Source organism: Gordionus sp. m RMFG-2023, chromosome 1, assembly GCF_954871325.1.
Source record: "Gordionus sp. m RMFG-2023 chromosome 1, tfGorSpeb1-WG-v2, whole genome shotgun sequence".
Classification (NCBI taxonomy): domain Eukaryota; kingdom Metazoa; phylum Nematomorpha; class Gordioida; order Chordodea; family Parachordodidae; genus Gordionus; species Gordionus sp. m RMFG-2023.
The window spans coordinates 23,569,847-23,596,725 of record NC_088775.1 but is presented as its reverse complement, the minus strand read 5'-3'; the positions used below and the strand labels follow the sequence as shown (position 1 = coordinate 23,596,725).

General features: G+C 28.0%; 1 protein-coding gene across 1 annotated transcript in view; it reads left to right on the top strand.

Annotated features, from left to right (window-relative positions):
- The window catches only part of LOC135923234 (Fanconi anemia group J protein-like), a 64,822-nt gene that overhangs the window by 12,902 nt on the left and 25,041 nt on the right, over positions 1-26,879 (top strand). Inside the window, exons 9-17 of the mRNA XM_065457881.1 lie at positions 183-315; positions 705-754; positions 1,120-1,243; positions 1,596-1,696; positions 5,492-5,709; positions 6,484-6,641; positions 18,743-18,964; positions 19,081-19,264; positions 19,486-19,712. Coding sequence (XP_065313953.1) covers positions 183-315; positions 705-754; positions 1,120-1,243; positions 1,596-1,696; positions 5,492-5,709; positions 6,484-6,641; positions 18,743-18,964; positions 19,081-19,264; positions 19,486-19,712 — 1,417 coding nt within the window. The remainder of the gene's footprint in view (positions 1-182; positions 316-704; positions 755-1,119; positions 1,244-1,595; positions 1,697-5,491; positions 5,710-6,483; positions 6,642-18,742; positions 18,965-19,080; positions 19,265-19,485; positions 19,713-26,879) is intronic.

The following is a 26,879-nucleotide window of genomic DNA, read 5'->3' as shown; positions in this document are numbered from 1 at the left end:
AGGAAGAAAAAAATTAAGTTTCCATTCTAATACTATCATACAAGTTTAGACTCCTTACATTTTAATTAGTCTCAAAATACGCTATTTATGGGAATAATAAAAAGAATGTAATAATAAGAAAAAGAGAGAGAGAAATCAGAAATGGAGAAAAGATAAAAAATCAAAACAAATCAATAAATCAGATTCCATCCTTAAACCTCAAAAACCAAATTCTTATTTTTGACGAAGCCCATAATATTGAAGACGTAGCTAGGGAGTCAGCCAGCCTGACATGGGAACACGAAAGTATTTACCAAGTCTGTGAATTCTTACGAGGTTCATTTAAATAACTCATTTCATATACCTTTTAAAATTTAAAGTAGGGTTTTAATTTTATGAACCACTTTTATCGTAAATCGATTGACTTATTCCTAAAAATCCCCATTTTGAAAGGCAGTGATTCTTAATATGCAGATGTTCACTTGCGCCACTAAGCAAAAAAAATTATTTACCCCAAGTCTTATGTAACTTTATCACGTGACAGATCAAGTTACTTATGATCAAATATCATCTGATCAACGTATAGCCTTACTCATCATCTATAATATAATATAAACTTGTTTAATAATGACAAAATTTATTTATTTAAATTTTTTGTTCAGTTCATCTTGTTCAAATTTTATATATTTTTATTTAAAAAAAATTAATTTTTTAAATATATTTAGATGTAAGATGGAAAGACTGTGAAAAGGAGTGCCAACTTTTAGCTTCCACGGTAAGTAATTAAAGTGCCTACTATTTTATTTATGGTCACCTGAATGGTTGTTGCTTATAATACTCATATAATGTTTGTCATTGGCAAATCACAATCAAAGATTTTGCTTGAACGGTGACGGTAGAAACATAATTACTAAATCTATACTAATGGCACTGCTCACTCTTGTTGTTTAGGCGAGCCAATTTGTAAAAACTGTGAATCAAGAGTTCATATCTTTTTTTTTATATAAAAGTTTTTATCTAAATCTTACACGAACCATTGATAATCCCAATTACGTTTTGTGGAAAAATAGGCACAAATAAAGTTTGATTTCATTTTGTATTAAATCCTATATTTTGAATTTTCTCACAAATATTTATAAGTTACGTACAGTTTACGAATGGATGTCCGATATGAAAGACCATTTGGACGAGGACGTCGAAAGCGCTAAGGAAATGGGTAGCGGAGAAAAATGGAGAGAGGTGCCATTTATTGACAAGAAAAACGGTTTGTTTTTTTTTGGTGCTCTTAGAATTGATACAACATAAGAAAATGTAAGATGCAACTGAACCGGTTTAGACCGCTCCATAATCAATGGCTGACTATTCAGATTGAGTTTAGAAATTATCTAGAGGTTAGTAATTTTATCTGCCAATTTCAGTCCAGACATTAAAAGAGATTTTGTAAGGGTCCGACTAATTTAAATCGGTCAGATTTTTACTACCATAGTTAAAATTTTCGTCAACCCCCCCTCTCCTCCTCCCACTTATTTGAAGTATATTCATTATAATAATACCACGAAAAATTTAAATTGAGAAATAGTAATTTATGCTCATAATTCAAATTATATATTTTTTAGAGCGAAATTTTGATTCAGCAGCCCAAAGTTACTCAGGTCAACCCATGCTGGCCGTCTTAAATCATATCAATATAGGACCAGAAACTTTCAGCACGATTATGGTTTTTTAAAATTGCTACATGTAATCTTAAAATTCAGAAATTTAGTGATATAGATAGTCTGATTTGACAAAAGATGAACTCATTTAAATGAAAATTATATTTTATTTGGTAAATTAATGCTACAAAAATAATTTTCTTAAATAGCTGCTGTAGCTCAGAGAGTTTGGATATATGGACGATAATAAGTTCACTGTTTCTTACAATTCGAATATTATATTTTAGATGTTTTTTGATATTAACTACCCCAACAATATTTTAATGAAGCCATTGTGTTAGGGTTAAGGTTAAAAGGGTTTCCATATATGCGGTATTAATATATATTTTAAAAGAGCGCTAGATAAAATATGGTACTTGCTTAGTAATTAGCTAATCCAAGAACTAAACAATATAACATTTTCATTACCCCTCAAAGTCTGTATTTATTATTGTTGGTAGTTCTATTTTTAGCCGAATTTAAAAACGATGAAACCGAGTTATTAACCAAAATTATCATTTCAGTCTCGGGGTTTTTTTTTGAAACTATATCTCAATCTTGGAGAGAACGGAAAACAAATTAATTCGCGCCTCAATGCCTAGCTGATTTTCTTCAGCACGCGCTTGTAGATAGAACTGAATCAGCTGATTAATTATCATTAATTTAAGGATAATGCCAAACGGTTACTACAGTCGACATATGTATGATCAACATAATGATTGACTAAATAATTTTCAAATTATAATAATTATAATAGAAATAAAAATGTTAATTTACATGTCTGGATTTCCATAACAAATCGACCAGTGATTTCGGCCGACCATCTCAAAAATGAGTGAAACTTGACATGTTAGTTATTTATGTTGTAAATGTTAATAAAATTCAAATTTTGAAGCGCCAGCTTAACCAGATCTAAAAATATACACCTTCAAAGTCGAAAATCTCGCAATGCGTGATTTCATTAAATCTTGTTTTTTTTTTTAAATACTTAAGATCGAGTTACAAATTATATATTATTTTATAGCCCTTCATTGGAAAATATCAAAAAAAATTAACCGGTAAAAATAAAAAATTAACATTGTTAGGAAGGGTGGGGTGTTGATATTCTCTAAAAATGTTTATTTTTATATAAAACTATTTAATAAAAAATCTCAGCCATTTTTGTTTTAATTTTATTAAAATTTTTAGTATTTTTATAAATAAAAAAGATAATATAGATGGCCTTTTGTTAAAATTTTTTTTATAATATAATATATTTAATAAATATATGTATTATATTGGTATTAAAATTTTAAAAATCGATTGAATATAACCAATAAGATGCCCTGGGGCAATAAGTAAGGAAACAACCCATAATATGGTTATTTGTTAGGACGCTATATTTTAAAATAAACATTTTAAAATTTTTTATATAAAAAAAAATATCTCTTGTTTTAATATTATCCCATTTTACGTTTATAAATAGAATTTCCTGAGGCGATAATTTGTAGGTCGTCGATCTACTAACGGTATTATTTGATTAAGGGGCAACCATATCTTTTCCTCAATTGTGGGGTAAAAGAAGGATGGATGGGGGTGTAAAAAGGAAATATATATATCTCCTTAGTAATTTTATTCTTTTTATGTACTGTAACTAACCACCAAAAATCGTCAAACATGTTACAAATCTTTAATATCGGCAAATGACAAATTATCGGCATTTGAGATATTGTTAATTTGAAAGTCTTCTGCACATGAATATATTTTTGATTTAAGTTTGCTTAAACTCAAAGGAAATACAGAATGTATTTCCCAAGTTCCTGGAATGGGGCGAGCTAAATTAAATCTTTCTCGTAGTTTAATCTCTTCCAAATTTTATTATTCATTGGTTATATATATAAAATTTACTGATGGCATGTTTTGTTTTGCAAATTGATATAAATCAATTGGTGTTAAAATGTGCCAGAACTGGTGCGCTGAAGGTTTGAACGTGCTGCTAATCTTTTTAATGTTCCACCAAGGCCATCACATGGACCTTTTACATGGGATGTAGCTGAAAAATGCCAATCAGTTGCTACACCAAAATCTGATTCATGATAACACAGATTTATTATTTTTTTCTGTTTTTATATTGCGCAGCTGATCTGTCAGAGCATTAATATATTTTACTTGGCTTTTTGTTAAATTGATTGGTCAAAAAAATAACGTTAGTAGATCCACAACTGTGAAAGGATATACCTACAAATTATCTCCTCGGGAATTTATATTAATAAGCATAAAATGGAATACGATATAAATAAGAAATATGTTTTTATAATAGTTTGAATATAAAATTTTAAAATATGTTTATTTTACAATATTGCCTCCTAATAATAATCATATTATGGGCTGCCTGCTTACATATCGCCCCAGAACATCATAATTGATTTTTTAATTTTAATCCCAATACAATTAACATTTTAATTAAAAATATTATATTATAATGATTTATGAATATAACGCCAGCTATATTACCTTTTTTTATTTATATAAATAATAAAAATTTAAATAAAATTAAAAAAACAAAAATGACTATAGAGATTTTTTATCAAATAGTTTATAACACTATCTTAAGTATTTTTTTAAAGAAACAAGATTTTATGAAATCACACATTGCGCGATTTTCGACTTTGAAGGCGTATATCCTTGGATCTGGTTGAACTAGCATTCTAAAATTTTGAATTTACTAAAATATACAAAATAGATAACTATCATGCCAAGTTTCGTTCATTTTAAAGATAGTCGTCCGAAAATCTCGTTTTTTTGGTCGATTTGACGTGGAATGACCCTTCAACTAAAATTATATATTTACCAAATTATGAAACTATTAATATACCAATCGATATCTAATCAAATTTAAATAAATTTTTAACAATTTATATAATAATTATTGGATTTCTTTTACAAGTATTTAGGCTGTGTTCTATGTTGAGTTAATTTGAATATTTAATTGTTTTTTAGTATAAGCTAAAAAGTTTTTCAATAAGGACACACTATTTTGGCTTGTTTTAAGTATTTGATGGCATTGTTATTTTTCATATTTTATTGTTTTATATTTTATTAATTTTTTTTTTTTCGTTTTTTTTATTTTAAATATTTTCTTTTGCTTTTGGGACTATTTAATCGATATTTAATAACCTCCTATTTAGTATTATGCCACTAGGACGCGGCCTTAGAGCTTTTATTTTTTGAATTTGTTATTATGGTTATAATTTTGTTATTATTTCAAATTTTTAAATATCTTTTTTTTATAACATCTTTAATTTTATTATTTAATCTTCTTGAGCTGGTCGCTTTATAAACAGTTTTCATTTTAAACAAATCTTTAAAATTTAACCGAAATTAATATTTAAAAGAAATAATTAAAAATATCACCATAAAATTAGGAAGCTATATGGGGATTATACCCCATCAAATCTTTTTTATTTATAATTTGTATTTATAAATAAGTTTATTATTATAAACAATACAATATTATTATATTGAAATATCTTAATAGTTTCATCTATTTTAAATAAATTTTCTCTTCAAAAAATCTTTTTCATTAAAAATATACTATTTTATATAACTTCATTCAAGTATTAAATAATAATATATCCAATGCAAAAAAAAACGAAATAAGAAGTTTATTAATATGCCACAATCAAATGGCCTTCAATTTGACTAACTATTTTATATTATTTATGTCATTCAATTTAGCACGCGCCCAATTTTGGTTTCCATTTCTAGATTATTTTTTTAAAGGGTCTTAAAACTTTTAAAATTATCAGATTAATATATTTACTGTTTGTTGTAAATTTCAGTCCAGCTTCGCCAAAATTAAGGAACAAACGGAAAAGAAAGCTCCCGCCTCGGCTGAACCCGAGCCAATGCAAAATGACGAAACAAAAAATCTTGAAGAATATGGTAATGACGACGCTATAGGTGGCGGTGAACCGAAATACCTGAAATTATTTGAAAATTTGATTATAACGCTGCAATACTTGTACAAAGATCACATGAAATATTTCGAAGATTATAGGTATTTTTTAATTTATTTCCTACTTTATGTTTATTTATTTATTTTTATCTTTAATCATTTAAAATTTTTTTCACATTTTCTTCTTCTTTATTTGGTAGACATGATAAGAATCTTAAGTATACTATCCAAAGTATTAAAAGGATTTGTTGTAAAACATTTCCAAATATTTGTAACAGATTTCTTATAAAATTTTAGCTTACCGTAATTATTGTAAAAATATTTTGATAAAATTGTTAAACAATAAGAAAGTTGTCACAAACAAATGGAAAGTTTTACGGTAAATTATGCTGCCACTATATTAGAGCCTTATTATTTTTTTCAGGCATCTGACATTGTCCGATAAACTTAAAAAAGATCAACTAATCCTGAGTCCTGGAAATATTATTTTTAGAAAGAAGATTTGATTCAAAATGTTTAGAAAGTTGACCATTTTCTGCTATCCCCTTAACAAAGATATCTCTAAAAAGCAGGATCCGTAATTCCAGAGCATGTTTCAAAATTTTCTGGGATCTTATGAAAACATGTCCGTTTTTAACGGGAATTAAGACAATAAAATGCCCGAAAGAAAAAAAGAAGAAAAAAAAAGGGTTTGTGTTAGAAACGATTTTGAAGAAGAATCAAAATTATCAATTAACGGAATCTTTAACCTTCTTTAAATTAATTACCATATACCTATATAAAAAAATTTCACAAAAAAGAACGACAGAAATTTTTTAATTCATTAATAATCTTTTATTTAAAAAAAATAAATAAATATTATAAATGGCCATTTAGATTAGTCCTAAGTAAAGAAATGCTTCCATTGAGAATGAACAAAAATCGAGCCAAAACGACTGCCAATTGGTTATACACTTTCAATCTGTGGTGCATGAACCCTGCGGTGGCCATGTCTGACCTTGTTCCCAACGTTCATTCCATCATAATCACTTCTGGTTTTATTTAAACTTTTTTTGGCCACATGCAAGGATTTACTTTTGTTTACATGTTTAAATTTTGGGATCAAAATAATCTTATTCATGATTACTTTTTTCCAGGGTTGGCATGTCGGTCAATTGACCGGTCAAATTCGGTCAATTGACCGGAAGAGTATTTGACCGGTCAAATACGGTCAAATACTCTAAAATATTAATGGCGAATAAATATTTTGATATAATTAACTAGTATGCATTAAAAGCATGTTTATCAATCTTATTAGGTTACAATTATTTAAAAAATTATTTGTATCATGAATTGTTAAAAACAAAAGAATTTTTTTATTGTTAAAATAAAAATATGTAATTTTTCTAAATATAGTAATATTTTTAGTTATTTTTTTGCCTAATCATTGCCGTTTCTCGCCTTCTTTATTTTTTTCAATTCATTTTTCTTAAAAAAAATAAAAATACCCGATTTATTATAATCATAATATAATTTTTTCATTCTTATTTTTTAATAAATTTAAATTTTAATTAATATTTAGCCGAGCATAAATTAAATTAATTCTCATTTGTTTTACTTACACTTGCTATATTTGGTTTTTAAAATTAATTTTCATTTTAATTGTTCTGGTCAGATTTACGGAATATTATTCAATTCTGGTAAAAAGTTATATATATTATATTATATTTATAATATTAAGAAATTATTGGAATAATTGGTCGATAATTATAAAATAGTTAAGATTGATTAACTTTACAATAATCAAAATCATTTTTTGTTAAATTTTAATATATTAGGGATTATGGTCAAACCAAAGCATCATGTTTGGAAACATTTTCAAGAAGTACGCGATGGTAAATCAGTTAAAGCGGTGTTCAAGTTTTGCAAGATGTCCTATATCACCCACGTTGATAGAATGGTCAAACATTTATTAAGCAGCTGTACTATGTGCCCTGTTATAATTAAGGAAAAATTTTATTCAAATTCCAAAATATCAACCTCTACAAAAAATATCACAAATGTAATTTGTAATACTTCTATCTAAGTCTAACTCTAATGAAGAATTGGGTGAAATTAGTGAGAATGATTATCAAATGAACAATATTTTGTCTTGTGACTCAGGAGAATTTGATTCCATTATTTCTAATCAATCTACAAGCAAGGCGATTAAATATAAATCTCAATCTTGTATAACCGGTTTCATAGATAGAATTAATCCCAAAGAAAAAAATGAGCTGGATCAATTGTTTGCAAAGGCTGTATATGCGAGCAATTTACCTTTCCACATCACTGAAAATCCCTACATCCAAGAATTTTTTAAAAAAAATACGTCCTATTTACACATTACCCAGGAGAAGGCAGCTGGCTGGATATCTTCTAGACAAAGCGTCAGGTGATATGGAGGTGAGAGTTGCAGATATAATAGATAAAGCTCCTTACTTATCAATTGTATCAGATGGCTTGAGCAACATTAGAAACGAGAGTATTATTAATTTTATGGTGATGACGCCTGTTCCAGTGTTCTACAAATTTCTAAATACTGAGGAAAATCGCCATACGGCAGATTATATTGCCCAGGAATTTAAAAATGTAATTCATGAATTGAATCCGGTAAAAGTCTATTCTTTAGTTACTGATAATGCCGCTAACATGAAAGCAGCCTGGAGAATTCTAAAATCTGAATTTTTATAATCATATACAATGTTATGGTTGTGCAGCGCATACATTGCAGTTATTCTTTCACGATTTTGAACGATTGAACGCCTTCAGTGACCATATTTCAATAATTAAAAAAATTGTTAAATTTTTCAAGAATAAACACATACCAGCTGCAGTATTTTCCCGTAATAAGAATCTTCATGGCATACCATCTACATTAAGTACAATAACAAGATGGGCATCGTCAATAAAATGTATGGAGCAAATTCAAATATGCAAGAAAGCTCTAAAAGCATCAGTTGTTGAAGAAGCTGTTTGTGATATTTGTCCCATAGAATTACCAATAATATATTAAACGAAGAATTTTGAACGAAAAATTTAAAATTTTTAGCTACCTCATTGTTGAAAGTGCAAGGGGATAAATGTACTTTGGCCCAAGTAAAAAACGAGATGCTTAATTTGGAAAAACACATAATACAATCATGCCATGATTCTATATTTTCTCCATCTCAAGAAAAAAAATTAAGGTTATGTTTGAAAAGAGAAAAACTGATCTAAATACATGTGCTCACAATGCTGCTTATTTATTGGACCCCCAATATCAAGGGGAGCATCTTACTAATACTGAATTTGATGAAGCATGTAATATAATACAAGAATTGGGTATTTTATAAGGTGGTGATAATCAAAATATTTTGAGTAATATAGTAAATTTCAGAAACAAAAGCGGTATATTTAATAGCCATAATATGTGGAAAGTTGTAACTTCCATAAGAAACAATCAAATTTCGACCTCAAGTTGGTGGAATGCATTTTGCCCACCTTGCCCATTAAGAGAAGTCGCTAATATTTTACTAACATTTCCTAGTTCGACTTCTTCTTCTGAAAGAAATTGGTCTGTTTGGGGCAATATTCACACATGTTTCACCCTCCGTGGCAGAGTCTTGTTCCGATTCATATTCAATATCATTATTTTCTTTAATATTTTTAATCAATCATAAATTATGATACACTCTTACTAATTTTCCTGCTGTAGAAGCCTTTAATCTATTTCTGTTTTTCATGAAGATAATATTCTGCTAGAACGTGTTAATTAATTATATAAACTTATTTTAAAATAAAATTATGGGCTATTTTATTTTTTAGCATAATATTCTATTTTATAATAAAATAATAAGAGTTTGAAAAAAATCTTCAAAAATTTTTCGAGCAAAAATCTGAAGATTTTATTTAAAGAAGAAAGATTTTTGATTAAATTTTATCTAATAATTTTTTGTAAAAAACCTTTTATAAGATAATTTTCATGATGAAAAATCTTTCAAGATGAAATCCCATTTCTCATATCCGCCGCTATCACCTTTAACGTCATCTTAGGCCTTCCTCTAGGTTTTGATCCCGATACTTTTATCAAGTGGCTCCCTTTATCCAGTCCACCTGATCAAACCATGTCAGTCTATTTCTTCTCATTACCTCTCCAATCACTTTTATTCCCATCTTTGTTCGCAATCCCTTGCCCGCGCTCAGAAATACCCCACACATCCATCTAATCGCCCTTATTTCTGTTCTTTCCAATTTGGCCTAGGAAGCCACTTCCATTGCTTAACTATACAACTCCTCATAGAGCTTACTTAAACTTTTCCCTTTAACTTCAGAGGGACATTTTTATTTGTTAGAATAGATGACAACTCTGAACTTCTTCCACATTTGTCTAACTCTTGCAATAGAAACAGAATATACACTTCCATCTGTGTTTAGCATGCCATCCAAATAACAAAACCTTTCCACTTTTCTTAGGGTTGACCCGTTGCCAATATCTAAACCACCAGTTTCTACATTATTATTATTATGTACCCCTTTCACGCATGTTCTACAAATAAAAGTCTCACTTGCTATCATCAGGTTTCCTTTTCCCTCACTATATCTTTTATGGACCCATTTCTGGCATCTGGTAGTATTAAATTTCTTGCAACTCTTTTTACTAATCGGATTCCTCCACCTGCAATTTGTCCTCACCAATTATCAATTTGTTTTTTCTACATTCATTTTCAGACCCTTTGTTTCCATAGCCATCTTCCATCCAATAATTTTATCCCTCAATTCTTTCTTGTTATTTGCCAACAATACAAAGTTATCCGCATATAAGATCTCCCACGGAAGTCCTTCACGCATCTCTCTAGCCATCGCATCAATTACTAAGCTAAATATTAATGGACTCATCATGGATCCCGGATCTCAACTTCAAAGCTTTCACTATCTTCATCATCCGTCCGCACCGCAATTTGTATTTCTAAATACATTGCCATCACTCCCATAACCAAAAATTCTTTCATACATGATTTTCTCAAGGCCTATCAAGTAACTTCAAGCGGCACCCTGTCAAATTCTTTCTCTAAGTCAGTAAAGAATACAGTTTTTTTTCCCTTGCAAGATATTCCTGCAAGATATTCCTCTTGTATTTTACCCTTCACAAAAATTTCTGTTGTGTCTGCGAAAAACAAAACCAAACTGCATTTCATCAATTTCGTTTGTTCCCTTAACCGCTTCTCTAGCATTCTCTCAAATGCCTTCATAGCATGTTACAAGAGTTTAATAGCTCTATAAGACCCAAATCTAATGGATCACCTTTCCCTTTGTATACTGGTATAATTACACACTTCTTCGCCAATCCTCAAGAACAGTTCTTTATATGACAATTAGATTGCATTAATTTATTAGCCATTCGATCTCCAGGTCATCAGAACCCCCCTAAACATTTTCTTTAAACCCACTACTTTACCTTTTTTCATCTTTTTTAAACGTTAGTAATTTTATCCTTGCCAAACCTTCAGCCTGGACCTTCTACCTTTGCACAACTAAATTCGTTATCTCACTCATTCTCTACATTCAAAAATTTTTCCATGTAGGTCTTTCAGATGTGCTTAATTCAGCTACTATCGATCACCATTTTACAGACATTTAACGTCTACAACGCCCTGTCTCCTTTTTGCCATCTACTTTTCAATGTTGAACATATTTCTTCTCCCTTCCGTGCACTCCATATCTTTAGAAAATCCCAGCCTTGATCTTCTTGCATTTTCGCTATTAATTTCTTTTAATTTCCCTTCGCCTCCTTGTATATCTTATCACTATTCTCTTTCCTATTATTCTGTTTTGTAACGCCTCCGTTTCTCGCCCACAGCTTTCGCTACCTCCGAATTCCATCACTATGTCTCCTTTTATCTAGACGGGCCTTTTGTCCATCAACGTACGTCCTCAGTGACATGTACAATTTATTATATTTTTAACTGTCTTGATATATTTTGTACTTGAGTTTATATATCTTTTACAAATAAATCTAAATACATCAATTAATCATCATCACAATTAACAATATATTTGAATACAATGAATCATTCCCTTTGAGGTTAATTGATTCTATTACACTCAGTTATCTTCAACCAGGCCCTCTTAGCTTCCCATTTGTCATTTACCCCAGATGCTTGTGCAAGCTTCGCTTTTCTTATCGCCAACGTCATATTGAATTAACGTCTAGCACTCTCCTACTTCAATTTCCAAACCTTCAGCTTGACGCAAACTTTCTTTTAGCGATTCTGACGCCTTTGAAAGTAAAATCGTCAGTGCTGCTAAACACATTCCTCCCCTGGTATCACTTTCACATTTTTTACTATACACCTATTACATCTCACTAACAAATAATCAACCGCACTTTTAGCACTACTTGATTTGCAAGTCACCAGCTTCTCTGCTTCCTTCTTAAGCATTGTATTACCAATCATATCCATAGCATAACCAAAATCCTCTCCCCTTCCTGATTTCTCTTGCCGAAACTTTCTCCATGCACCCCTCAGAGCCCTCATTATCTGGCTACCTAGCTTTCCTACTTCTATTACTTTGTTTACACAATTCTCTCCAACAAATATGCCAACATCCGCTTTACCATTATTATACCCTTGCCAGAAAAATGTATACATATCATTTGTCTTGTCAATCATTCTTTTCGCCAATACCTTTCCATCTAGTCTCTTCAACACACATCTATATGCTTTCTATGCGGTGCATCAACCACTTCTTACTCTCTTCTCTTCATACTCCCTGCATTTCACTTCGCAACTCTTACCTAGTGTTGTTAATTGGTTGGTTGTGTAAAACCCAGACCCGGGGTTTGGGTCTAAATAATCGACCAAACCAGCTCTGAGCACGAACCCCGAGCACAGACCCGGGGTTCAGACCCACCTATGAATTACACCTGGGGCTCGGATAAATGAAAAGTAAAAAAAAAATTCCATTTTCTAATCTTAAATTAAATCTTATTCTTATCTTATTCATTCTAAATTACCATTTTTGGGGACTTTCTTTTGATCAAAAATTTTTATGGTAAAATAAAAATATCAGTAAATATTCAAAAAGAGTAACCCATGCATGGCGGAAAAAAGTAAAATTTTATTTTAACACATATTGATATTGTAATTAAATGTGGACCAATATAAAAATTCAACGTCATTCATGCATGTATAAATAATAAAAAGAAATGTAAATTTATAATTTGTGATGAAATGGCCAATAAAAAGTTTTTCTTTATTATATTAAAGTTATATTCCCAATATTATATATGTCATAATTTTTAAAGGGATGTCAACTATCCAAGATCACCACGGGTTTTAAAGGTATAACTAATAAATTTGGGTTTTAAGTAGGTGTGTACCGATATCACTTTTTGGAGGCCTATCCGATCCGATATTCCCGATATTAAATTGTTATCGACCGATTACCGATTCGATATCATATCTAATTTTTATGTCATTTATTTAAATATATTATAATGATCAGTTATAGTTTATATTCAATTCTATTGCAATTCTAAAAGTATATAAAATATTTTTATAGTAAAATGTAACATTAATCTATATATGTAATAAATAATAAACAAATATATTATGAAATTTAAATATTTTAAACAATATTTAACATTAATAAATCGAAGATTTCTTATTAGAAATACTAAAATTTACTTATTTATCAGAAATCAGTTTACGTTTACGGCGATGTTAACTGTCAAGTCAATATCACCAAATTCACTAAAAACAGATTCTTAAGAGATTATCGCACACTTTTATAAACAGAATGCGCAAAAAAATAACAATGAATGTTTATTAATTTATTATTAATATTAAAAAAATATGTTGACGATTTTATCAAAAATAAAACCCCTTCAAATATAAAAATTTTTATTGCAAAAATAAAATAAAATTTACTATTAATTGTTATTTTTTAAAAACTTCCTGTAATTTAACTTAAATAATTATTTTTCAAAGCGTTCTTCAAACCAAATAAATTGTCACAATGAGGCGATTATCAAAACCTTAATATAAAAATAGAAAACAAATATATATATAAAAAGGAAATTAATAATAATTAGGAATCACGAAATCATAAAATCCACTTTAATTCTTTATTCAAAATTATAACATTATCAAATTAACAAAATTATAATAGTAAAAATCATAAAAAAAGAAAATAAAATAAAATAAACATAAAATACAAAAAAGTTAATAATTAAAAAAAGATCCTTTGTATGGTAAAAATTGGCCTTTTTATACTCTTTTTCAATCTTCTTATAACTAATAATCATAACTATTCAAATATAATATTTTTAGTTATAACAATAAATCCACAAGAATTTATGCAAATTAAATATAAAGTACAACAAAATCCAAAAGAATTCTTTATGCAAATTAAATCTAACATTTACAACACCTCCCTACTTAAATTAGACCCAACATTCTGCAAATGATCTATCTTCTTTCGATCTCGACTTATTCTTCTTAATCTTTGCTGTCTTCTAAGTTCTAACGAAGGCTGACTCTTGTCTAGTATTCTTAGTTTCGAACGACCGTTTGTATCCGATTGTCGCTTGAAATTTTTGGATTCTATCTTCTGTCGCTTGTCACCCTGGGAAATGATCAGCTTTTTATGTCTGTAGACCACTGACGAACTTGATACACGCCTGTTTTCCACGATCCACGCTTGATGAACGATTATCGATGACATCCAGTTTCATCGTAGCTTGTTTTCTATCATTCTCTGGTAATCCACGATTAGCTCTTTATCTCTATAAACAATTGATTGGTCTACGATAAACTATGGTTTTCACGAATTCTTGTTCCTATGATTGTCGATTTCCGTATCTTAGACTCAAGTCTCGGTAATAATTGGCTATTATTGGTCCGCGATTAACGATTGCAGCATAACGTCTTGGCCCTCTTTTTATCACTTCGCTTGTTTTCTACTTTCTCTGGTAATCGATTGATTGTTGCCTCTAATTCTTGTAATCGTATCTATCTTTTAGACTTCCGGGTCTTCTACAACAGTTTGCCCTTGCTGAGATATCGGGTAATCACCTCTAATCTACTTCTACCTAAAATAATCTATTTAAATAACTTCTGAAATATTTTATCACTTTTTTATATTTATTCTCAAATATAAACTACCTAATACAAATATACTAATAAAATATATAAATATACCAACTTCATCCTAATGTCTACATTATTCTGCCTTTAATAACTGGCTTAAATTATACTAAATCTTAAATTTATAAAACGTAGCAAAAATATCTATAATAAATTATATAAATATATCAAATTCTATCACCCCTCTCCCCTTAATGAAGCCTAGACCCATATTTTCATTGAAAAATTTACTTGTACTCATCCTTTAGCTATTGATCCTCATCTTCTTTTCAGCTATGTCTATACTAAATTTATATCTAAAAATTCTATTCTAAAATATATATCAAAATCTATCTTTTAAAAAAATTATTTCCTCATGTACTCTTTGACACTCAAGTCTTTAAAAAAAAAACTGCTGAAATATATAAATCTCTTTTCATACATACGTTGTCGAGAAATCAATGACATCTAATCATAAAAGTTTTCATACTAACGTTTATGAACAACCTATTAACTCTAATCACTATGGTTTTCACCCCACGTCTTTGAAGAACTTATGAACTCTAATCATTACAATTTTTCGCACAACCGTTGTTGAAAACTGATATGTATATTTCTAAAGCATGTTTTTCTTTCTGTTATTATTATAATAATGTTGCATAATTGATCTCAAATCTTATTTATGATTCAAAAAAAATAAAAATCCGATCTCTAATTGAGCTCGATTGCGGCATAAATTTTCTAATGATGAAAGCCGTTTCTCTTTATGAAGATTTTTGGTTAATCTACAACCTAATATACTACATTCACATTAATCCTTGCGGCTGTTTTATCTCTCGCAGCCCTTAAAATAAAAGTTAAACGTAAATCTTCAATAAGAATTTAATCAACTATTTCCTAACAATAAAGTTATATTCTAATCTTATTCACCGAATTTTTTAATTATTATATCTCAGCAACCTATTAGTTAAATATTAACTTTCGCAATTTATGTTTCTATTTCTTTGTCAAAGTTATTTCTAGTGATCAATTGATAATAATTCTAAAATCTAAAATATCATAGTCTCTATTAGTTTCAAAATTCAAATGGTTTTAGTTTACCAGTAACTTCTAAATATAAAATTCCTAATTATCACCTTTAAATAACTAAACACAAACTTCTTTATATCATATCTACTATGAATGTTACCTATATAATTCTTTGTTTTTAATTTTAGATTTTATATTCTACCTAAACATAATCTTAACAACATAATTTTTCCTTTTCACCTTTATTTACATATTTTTCTTACGTTCTTCTGGAATTTTTTTTTTGTATTTGAATACAGTTTGACACATCTCCTTGTTGTCCCACCGGTCACAATGCGTGATTTGCATTAGACTGAAAGTTGTAAAGGGCCGGTCTCCTCCGCTCTCCAACACCATTGTCACAATGAGGCGATTGTCATTGTGCATCAAAACCTAAATATAAAAATAGAAAACAAATATATATATAAAAAGGAAATTAATAATAATTAGGAATCACGAAATCATAAAATCCACTTTAATTCTTTATTCAAAATTATAACATCATCAAATTAACAAAATTATAATAGTAAAAATCATAAAAAAAGAAAATAAAGTAAAATAAACATAAAATACAAAAAAGTTAATAATTAAAAAAAGATCCTTTGTATGGTAAAAATTGGCCTTTTTATACTCTTTTTCAATCTTCTTATAACTAATAATCATAACTATTCAAATATAATATTTTTATCACGCGTTATAACAATAAATCCACAAGAATTCTTTATGCAAATTAAATATAAAGTACAACAAAATCCAATGCAAATTAAATCTAACATTTACAACACAAAACAAGATCCATATATAATTGAGGCAATTACTAGTTTTTTGATTAATATATTTCACAGCCTCTTTAACTCACATACGTAGTGTTGTTAATTGGTTGGTTGTGTAAAACCCAGACCCGGGGTTTGGGTCTAAATAATCGACCAAACCAGCTCTGAGCACGAACCCCGAGCACAGACCCGGGGTTTAACTCACATACTATATGACATATCGAAAAGGAAATTCGATCTATATCATACATATCTTTGAAGTTTGAAAAACTAATTTAATAGATAATTAGTAATTATCTGATTTCATTTTTATAATTTATTTTCTGTTTCAGTTTTAATATGGTTATTATAATTATATTATACTTAATAAGAAAAGCGATGACAATGATGATGATATTTACGAATACGAATAAAATTATAATTGAAAACAAATATGTTTTTATATATAATTTACTTTTTTTATCACATAAGAAAATAGGGTATTTTATTAAAATAATTAGCTACAGATACTTAATTTTATTATTAAAAACCCGAAAATAAAAATTATATTTTAATTAAATATATTATTAAATATTCATATTCTAGTTGATGAAATTAAATAAATCCGGTCAGAAAGTTCGTATCTAATTCTGAACTAAGATCAGGATGGTATAGAAATAATCTATGAGCAAACCTACATAATAATTCATTTTAATTATTTCCAAGCCCTAAGTAAGTGGCCCCGATTAAAAATTTTTTAGTCATAAGCTGAGTTGCTTGCAGGATTTTCCTATTTAAGTTCGATATTATTGATAAATAATTTTTAATTAAAATATTTGAAACAACATTATTTATAAGGTTCGAGTTAATGCTGGCTTATTTCTTATATAAATATTGCTAATGTAGATCGCAGTGATTTTATTAGACCCAAACCTCGGGTTTGGGATTTACATAACCAACCAATTAAACAACACTACCCATATCGATATTTTGTGTTAATAAAAATATACCTGACCCCCCAAGACCTATACCCGCCCTGTATGAGTGATCATTATTATTATTACAAAAAAATATTTTTTTTTCCATATCAAAAAATATTATTTTTCACACCCCCCCCCCTTCCTCCCACCCCCCTCCATCCACCTCCAAAACCAAGTCATACCCATCAAGATAAAAAATGATTACTTTCAATCTAAAAATATTTAGATTATATTTTACCCATATTGTTTTGATAAATTATTCCTGACCCCCTAAGACCTTAGACCCGCCCTCTATCAGTGATTATTATTATTACAATAAAAAAATATTTAATTATCAACTTGTTTATTAAATCGTTACACGACACGACCCCGGGTCTGAACCCCGAGTCTGGACCCCGGGTCGGCCTGAGCACATAAAAGGGTCGTAAATTTTACGACCAAGCAAATTAACAACACTACTCTGTCGTTTATGGCCTTCATATGTCTTGTTTTAGTGATCGTGGTTCCGCCAGGTTTTTCATCCTTTTTGTTGTAGACGGTTGAAGGGTCCACGGGATATTTTGGGTTATCCCCCCCCCTTCCACACCTGGTAATCATTAGGGATTTTGGAGCGATATTTTTTATAATCGGATGCCCTTCCTTCTCTAGGTGACCTTTAAACCTGTCGAGCGGTGGTCATATTTTAAACCCAGACCACAGGGATCCTTTAAACCTCAATTAGCCGTTAGAAGATGCTCCATTAATTTTAATGTTTATGATCATGTCTTATTAATGAAAGAATAGTTATAAAAATATCACTTTGTAAAATAAATTAATATAAAATTACCATATAAAAAATTTAAAAAAATATGTTGTATATTTTTTTTGAAATTTTCTATGATTCAAATTAGATATATTATTATTATCTTAATTAAATAACCTTTTTTATACCCCACCATTTTGATATATCACTTTCTCTATCGAAAAAAAATCAGAGATTTCATTTATCAATTATTATTATTATCTATTTATAATTAATATATAAAATTTGTAAAAAATTAAAACAAACCAAAAGATATAGAAAAAAAATTAACATAATCTTTGTTTTTATTTAAATATGGATCAATTTTTAAAAAAGAATTCATAGCTTAACGTAGGCAGAAAAAATATAATTTTTGGATATCCGTTAAAATCATAATCTAAAAAATAGTATTTAATATTTAAAAAGGAACCCTATCTCCCATCCACAGCTTCACGACCGAGCTGGGGCTCGCTTTCGATTATACCTACGAGGCTTGCCACGTGATCCCAGCCGAAAGGATATGGATAAGGAGCTTGGGCTCCACCTTAACTGGGAAATCACTGAAGGTAGTATACAAGGCCTGTCAAAGCCTAGTATTTCAAGACGAATTGGGGCAGTTACTGCTCAGAATATTTGAAGGAACTCTAGGTATCTATTTATTCTCTCAAAAATATATAATTTATTAAAAATCTCTTTCTTGATAAAAAAAATTAAATTTGTAGAAAATATTATTGACAGGTACATTATAATTTAAAATTATTTAGACCATTCCAAGATGACGCAAGGCGGTATATTGTGTTTTTTCCCTTCCTATGCACTCCTGGATAAGTTGATAGATAGATGGAAAAACACTGGGTTGTGGACCGAACTCACAAAAGTTAAATCTATTTTTGTGGAACCAAGAGACACCTTTTCAGATTTGGTCAGTGACACTAATGACAATAATAGGTTTTTTACTTGTACCTTTATATCATTTTAGGTTTTTTACTTGTACCTTTATATCATTTTATAAGAGAGGTATATATTTTTTTTTATTGATTTTAAATTTCTCTAAAAATGCAATAAAAATTTTATTTTTCTTTATTTTATTTTGTCTCTTTTTAATTAAAATTATATCATCATTTTTTTTGGTTAAAATATGAAATAATTTTTTTTTTTCATTTTTTAAGCGACATGAAAATCGACGGCTATATGCATACAGGTCAAAAATCATCTGGTTCTTATAGGAATCTTAAAGCCAGTCCTCAAAGCTTGGACTCTATTTTGAATAAGTATGCAGTTAGCTGCGGTTTGGATAGCTTTCCCGGTAGCGCCAAAATAGGTGTAATTTACCCGCCGGAAGAAGATCGGGCCAAGAAACGGAGGAGAAGAAAAAGATTACCCTGGGACAATGATGGTTTATTTCTTTATTCATTTCATATAACTCGAGCTGAGTGTTTATATTCATTTTTTTTAAGTTTTCTAAGAGAGCATTAAAAAATAATATTTATTTTATTTTAAATAGGAGAATCGCAGTGTAATAATGCAAATAAATTATTCTAAATTATATTTTAACATTTCTATTGTAGTTTGGAAGTGTATAGTACTTAAGAATTGATTTATCAGAAAAATGCGTTCTGCAAAATAGAACACTATAATACTTAACCGACAATTTTTATATGAAAATTCTAAATTGTACTTGTAATCATTACTTATTAGATAAAAAAAATTACTTGATTTATTTTGATTTTCATTATTTGAATTTTTGACATGATATATAAAATAATTGTTAATTGTATAAAATCTCAATTTAGTGAGAAATTATTTAATATTCTAAATATAAAACCTATATTATATTTTGATAATCAAATACTTTTTAAAAAATATACTGTCATTTAAGAATATATTTTTCAACATTATCAATTTATATTCTTTTAAAAAAACATCATGAAAATTTTTGCCCCGATTTTGTATAAGATGTCGGTTGCCATTCTTTGAAAATATCTCTTTTTTTTAATTTTAATTATCTGAATATTAAAATTATCATGTTATAAGATACTTTAATCTTGCTATTGCCAGTAATATGCTAGAATTAGTTTGATTTATATTTATCTCTATTGCGAGAAAGAAGTCGGGAAGAAAATTTAGGACTTGATCCATATTTCATATAAAAGTTATCATTTTTTGGTTCTAGTGACTTTTAAAAGAATTTTGATCTATCCTATAAATTATCCAATAGAAATTAGATTAGATCTGAAATTGAACTAAGCACACAATGCAACAATCAAAAATTCCACGTTTAATGTGCAAAACTGATATTTATTATATCAAAGTTTATGATCCTGACAAAATAAAAAATTATAAATCATTTGAAATAATTTAATAATCATAAGATGCAATCAAATTTTAATCGATTTAAATTTACCAAATCTATCAACCAAGCTGAAGAAATTTCCTTGAATTAATAATAATAATAAACTTGCCATTTCATTTAGCAAACATAAAAGAGATTCAACCAATAAAATCACTAGACTTTTATCATACGGTAAAGTGTTGGATGACAAAGAAAATATTCCTAATGTTCGGGAAAAACTAAAGAATTAATTCAAACGTAAGAATGATCAATATCCCTTAATTTCTCGCAAGATATATATGATCCTATGCTAGGTGATGGTGATGCTAAATATATATAATATTATTTATATAAAATATAATTACAATCATTCCTTAAAATTGTGGATTCACTTTGACTAATCTTTACATATAATTTCAACATCTATGTAATTAATATCTTAACAAAAATTAGTATATTTACCATCTTCATATTCATAATTTTCATTTCCACTCATCTGCTCAAACATTGCCCTAGCAATATTTGCTTCATCAATATAGTTAAAACAGGATTTATTTTTTTCAAGTTTGTATACTGTTTCCTTAGCTGTATGGTTGGAATTAGAAAAGTCAAGTTATCGTATAATTGCCAAGTGGGAATGTGATTAGCCCCTAACCCACTCTTGAGAGATTTTGATTGTTTATGCTCCCTCATAAAGCATCTCTCAGATTTTTTCATGTTGATTTGGCCATCTTTACTGCAAAAGAAAAATACTTCTTATTAATGTACTCTACCTGTTTCAATATTATTTTTCGCAGCAATGGATTTCCACTATAAATAAGTATTTTTATACCCTATGCATCATTATTGAATTGATTAAGCTTCTTTATTAGCCATAACAAAATTTAAAATATATCAATAACATAATATTTATTTATAATATTCTAAAATATATATATATATATATCATTATTATTTTAACATTTCAAAAATAAACTTGCAAATTTTCTATTTCGGCCATATTGTAGTTATATCGCTTTGAAAAAACAAACGGTTTTGTAATTTGATTTCTATGTTTAATGCGACAAACTAAACGGGATTGTCGTGTCGCGTCGTAAAAGATCACTATGAATAGACATTGGTATTTACACATATTTGTATTTTGTCGTGTCTCTGTTGCTCTACTGTGAATGCACCCTAAAGAATACTAGTAAGAGTGCATACAATTTTAATACATCTGGTTCGTTCTTGAAAGGCGGAATTGATACCCTATACTGTTTTGTTATAGGGTAGTAACATTAACTTTAGTTTAAATTACAGTAATAGCTAGAAAGAAAGAAGAAATTTTCTAGCCACTATAGTCTACTGGAATTTAAAATTGATAACTTTTATATGATAGGATGAAGTCGGAAATCTTCCTCTCGACTCCCTTCTCGCAATCAAAATAAAATTAACCTCAATTCCAGTATTTTAATGGCATGACCGGCTATTTTAAAATTAAAGCATTTTATATCATGAATGATAGTATTATTATTCCGATAAATTTATAATTAATAAAAGAGATTCTTTCAGAGAAGTGACAACTTATTTATAAATCGGGGCTAGTGTTCTTAAAAGCCCGATTCAACTCGATTTATAAAAACCACTCGATTAAAATTTTAGCCAAAATAATATTATGTAAGCTTGGATATTTTTCTCATAGATGTGGCAACAAGGTTTATACCTCTATTTGCCAGATCTCGAGGCTTAATAATATTATTTTGGCTAAAATCTTAATCGGGCCGTTTTTAAAAATAGACCCAAATCGGGATTTTTAACAACACTAATTGGGGGGAAAAGCTTAAATATTTTTAAAAAAAGTATTCACTAAATATGTATTAATAATCATTTTTAATTTTTATATGAAAAATACTAAATTGTACTTCTTATCGGTACTTATTAGATAAAAAAAAATTACTTGATTTATTTTGATTTTCATTGTTTCAATTTTTTACATGATGTATAAAATAATTGTTAATTTTATTGTATAATTCTAAATATAAAGCCTATACAAATATTAAACTTAATTTAACATTTAATTTTTTTTATTATGTTGTTAATGTAATGCCATCTGTTTGTCTTTACACTAAAAAAAAAATAGTTTGTAAAAAATCATTTTAATAATAATAGTTTAACAATCAAGGATTATTCATGTCCTCGATATTGGTATTTCAATTTAATTGTTTGAAAGAATTTTCCCACACGATTCCTAAGTTTTGAGTACACTCCAAATGATGAAAATACTCTCTACTGAAGCTGTTGATTGTTTACCTATGATTCTACTCTGAATTTAATGGTCCTGCAAACCATCATTCATTTTTTTTAACTATTTCACCTGAAAACATAATTCTATTAAGGGTTATAAGTAGCTTAGAATTTTACCATGATAGATAAGAGATTAGTGTTAAGACATGAAATTAAACTCGGTCTCATTGTTTGTTAAATTTGAGACATACGGGGTTAGAAGAAAGGATAAGAAATATATTATTGAAAGTATTATAATAATGTTGATTTTCTGTATGGGGGTCACATAAATATCCTTATAATAATTTCTTCTTCTCCGTTTTATGGCGATTTCCAGGTTTACCCAGGTAGGCATCCATTTAATAATTAAATAAACTAATTTAGATATACATAATAAATCATTTTTTTAAATTATGTCAAATAACCAAACATTTTAAAAATGATTATCATGCTTATTTGATTTGTATAATATTTTATTATGAAAAATTTATTTATCCGCAGAAAAAGTAATTAAAAGATAATTATAATATAATTTAATAACTAAATATAAAAAAGGAGGAGAGAGAGTTTTAAAAATGCTTGATATTTGGGACATACTAAACAAATTACAGATTATATTAAATTAAATGTGTTAATGAATGAACGACGATTAATTAGGCTAATGCATCAGGACACCCAATTGGGAAATAACAGTAGCTAAAATTAAAAATAATAAAACCACCAATTATTTTATTAATCAAAAAAAAATACAATTTTAAAATTGGTTTAACATTTTTATTCGAGGACATTCATATAAGTATTAGTTTTATAAAATAATGAATTATTTTCTTTTCGACTCACTGAGATTTTTTTAAAACAGTTGCACATCTCATCGAATTTTTGATTGGCAGTCTGCTTTTCATTTGGTAAAATAATTAGCTCATGGCTTATCAATATATATTTTTTCACTATTTCCTGACCGGGTCTCCTGAAGCATTAACTTTTTACTTGCCAAGATTTATGGTAAGGTAAAAATTTTTTTATGATGTATGATATTTTTTAATGTAAATCTAAACTTGATTTTTTCAAAAAATTTCGCTAACCCTAGTTATAACTAGGCCTACAAAAAAACGAATCGAATAATTGCTCTATTCGTATTCGTACGAATAATAAAATCATTATTCGTTTCGATTCGTCGAATATTCGATTCGAAAATTTTTCTAAAGCTTATAAAATATTTTGCAAAAAAAATTTTACAGATGTTAAAAGATGACACTTTTAAGGATTCTCTAAACTAATTGTCATTACAATATGAAAATTTATAGAAAATAAACGAAATAAAACCAACCCAATGATTTCATATAACGTTAACCAAACAAATTGACGAAAATATCCGATTTTTAGAATTAGAATTGCTTATAAAAAAATATTTAAACTATTTCTTCAATCTAATATTCAAATTTTATTAAAATTTTCTAAAAATGTACAATAATCTCATTTTATAAAAATAGAAAATAATACACAAAAATATAAAATTATAGTAAATCCGAATTTGATAATATCCAATTTTTTAAGCATAAAGTCTTTCTAATAGTTTCCTCCTTCAAAGACATTCTATTTTTCATTATCATATTTGTTCCTATTGAGAACAACCGCTCACATGAAGCCGAAGACCCCTGAATTGACAATATATCAGTTGCCATTTTCGACAACCCCATGCAATCTTCACCATTCTAAGGGACTCTTATTTGAACTGATTCTTATTTCGTTAAGATATGTCTCCACCTCACATACTGATGCGATGTTATTTTGTTTAAAAATTCTATCCATGTTCGACTTACTATTGGGTTAACTGATGTTGATTTGATATTATATTTTATTTTGTAATCATTATATACATCTTTAAATTTTTCTAATAGATTTGTGTCTATGTTATATGTAGTTCGTAGTTGCTCAAAAAATTCCATTTTTAGTCAAGGATCCAGTATTGTTGATATTATAGTGTGAATATTTGTTGTTATAATAAGTTTCTATTTTCTCAATCGCACTGATAGAGTTTATAAAATCGAGATCAAATGAATTTAAATGTTCGATTAAAGAAACATAGAAAGGGATGACAAGATTTAGGGTAGGATATGTGTCACCACATATATCTTCGGTAAAATCAAAAAAAGTCTTTAATTTGTTTTGTATGTTTATTAAAGTAGTCCAATCATCCTGATAAAAAATAATAATTAGTAAATAAAATTAAATTACTTCGCTCTTTCTTTCTTCGATATCAGATATATCATCATATATCTGAGTCACAACTTCATCAATAGCCCTTTTCATTTTAATAGCTCTTTCCACCATTAAATAAGAGCTATTCCATCTGATGGATGTGTCTAATTTTAATTTTAAATGTTTCATAGGGGGAAGTAGGGAGGAGCACACATTTTGCATAATATTTGTCTTTGTAAAAGAATTGCGAATAATCTTTATGATTGTTCTTAATTTTGATACTTGCCTATCTACTTTCTTAACTATTTCCTGTACTACTAAATTGAGTTCATATGCAAAACATCGCACATGTAAAATTTCACAATTTGGGTGTTTTATGCGAAGAATTTTTATGAAAGTAGAATTAGAGCTAGCATTATCGCAAGTAATTGCTATCTTACTTATGTCGATATTATAATTTGAGAAAACTCTATAAATATTTTCACCAGAATGCGAATCAGTAAATGGAACTATATCCAATAACAATGATTTAATCTCCCATTTTTCATCAATAAAGTGGCAGGTCAACCCTAAAAATGGTATATTAGTAGGGCTTGTCCATATATCAGTTGTAAAGTTAATTTGGCATTTTAAATTATTTTAACTTTATTGAATTCTTTATTAAAAATTTCATTCATATATAGTTTAATTGACGGTATTGAGCATTTTTTTATTTCAGGATTTAAAGCTCTAACGAAAGACTTGAATTCCTGAGTGGCGAGAATTTTAAAAGGTATATTTGACTTTAGCAAAAATTTTAATAAATAATGCTTAACATCATCAGCATTTGTTTTGGGTATATCATTTAAATAGTTTCTAATAGTATTATTTTGATTTTGATGAAATCTTTTGTTATGATTAATTAGTGCTGACGTAGTTTTTTTCTTGCACATTATCTCCACATTGCATATTTTACATTTAGCTGTTTCTTTTTTAGCATCATGGAGATAATGATTCCATATTAAAGAATTTTTCCTCCTAGCATTAAAATGTTCAGTTTGATCAGAGATTGATGTAGATCTTCAACTATTTGAGGATTGACTATGTCCTTCACCACATCTTCTTCCATCAAGATTTTCTAATTGATCTTTGAATATATTTTAACATTATATCATATAAAATCCAAGTTTACCATCCTTCCTGAAATTCCAGATTAATGACACATTAGAAGCTGAAAGAAAAAAACAGTAAATTAATTAAACAGTGGCATAGGCATGGGGGGGGGGTCTTTTTTTAAAAAATAAAATTATTTTAATTTACTATTTTTATTCCTATTATGAATTAGCAAAACCTTAGAGAAAATTAGACCTTACTTTATAAATTCAAATCAAAAATAGCAATATGATAATATTAGTTTTAAATAATATTTATTTTTGTAAAATAAATTCTTAGTTATAACATTTATATAATTTTTGTATTAATTCTTAAAATTTATGGAAATACTATTTTAATCAAAGTACAGTGTATTATTTATATATTTTTTTAAATTTATATTTTATGTTAATTGTTAAATTACATTTTTTAAAATAGTTTTTATATAATAAAAATTTTAAAATAATCTACATTTTAAAATTTATTTTAAATATTTGCATAATATATAACAAATTTTAGAGAGTATTTCATTATAGATTTTATTTATTATATAAAAATACTTTAGTAGCATAAATTTCCTTTATTTAATCATGTATTTATTTTTATTATTAATATCATTTTATTAGAAGTGAAGGTGAT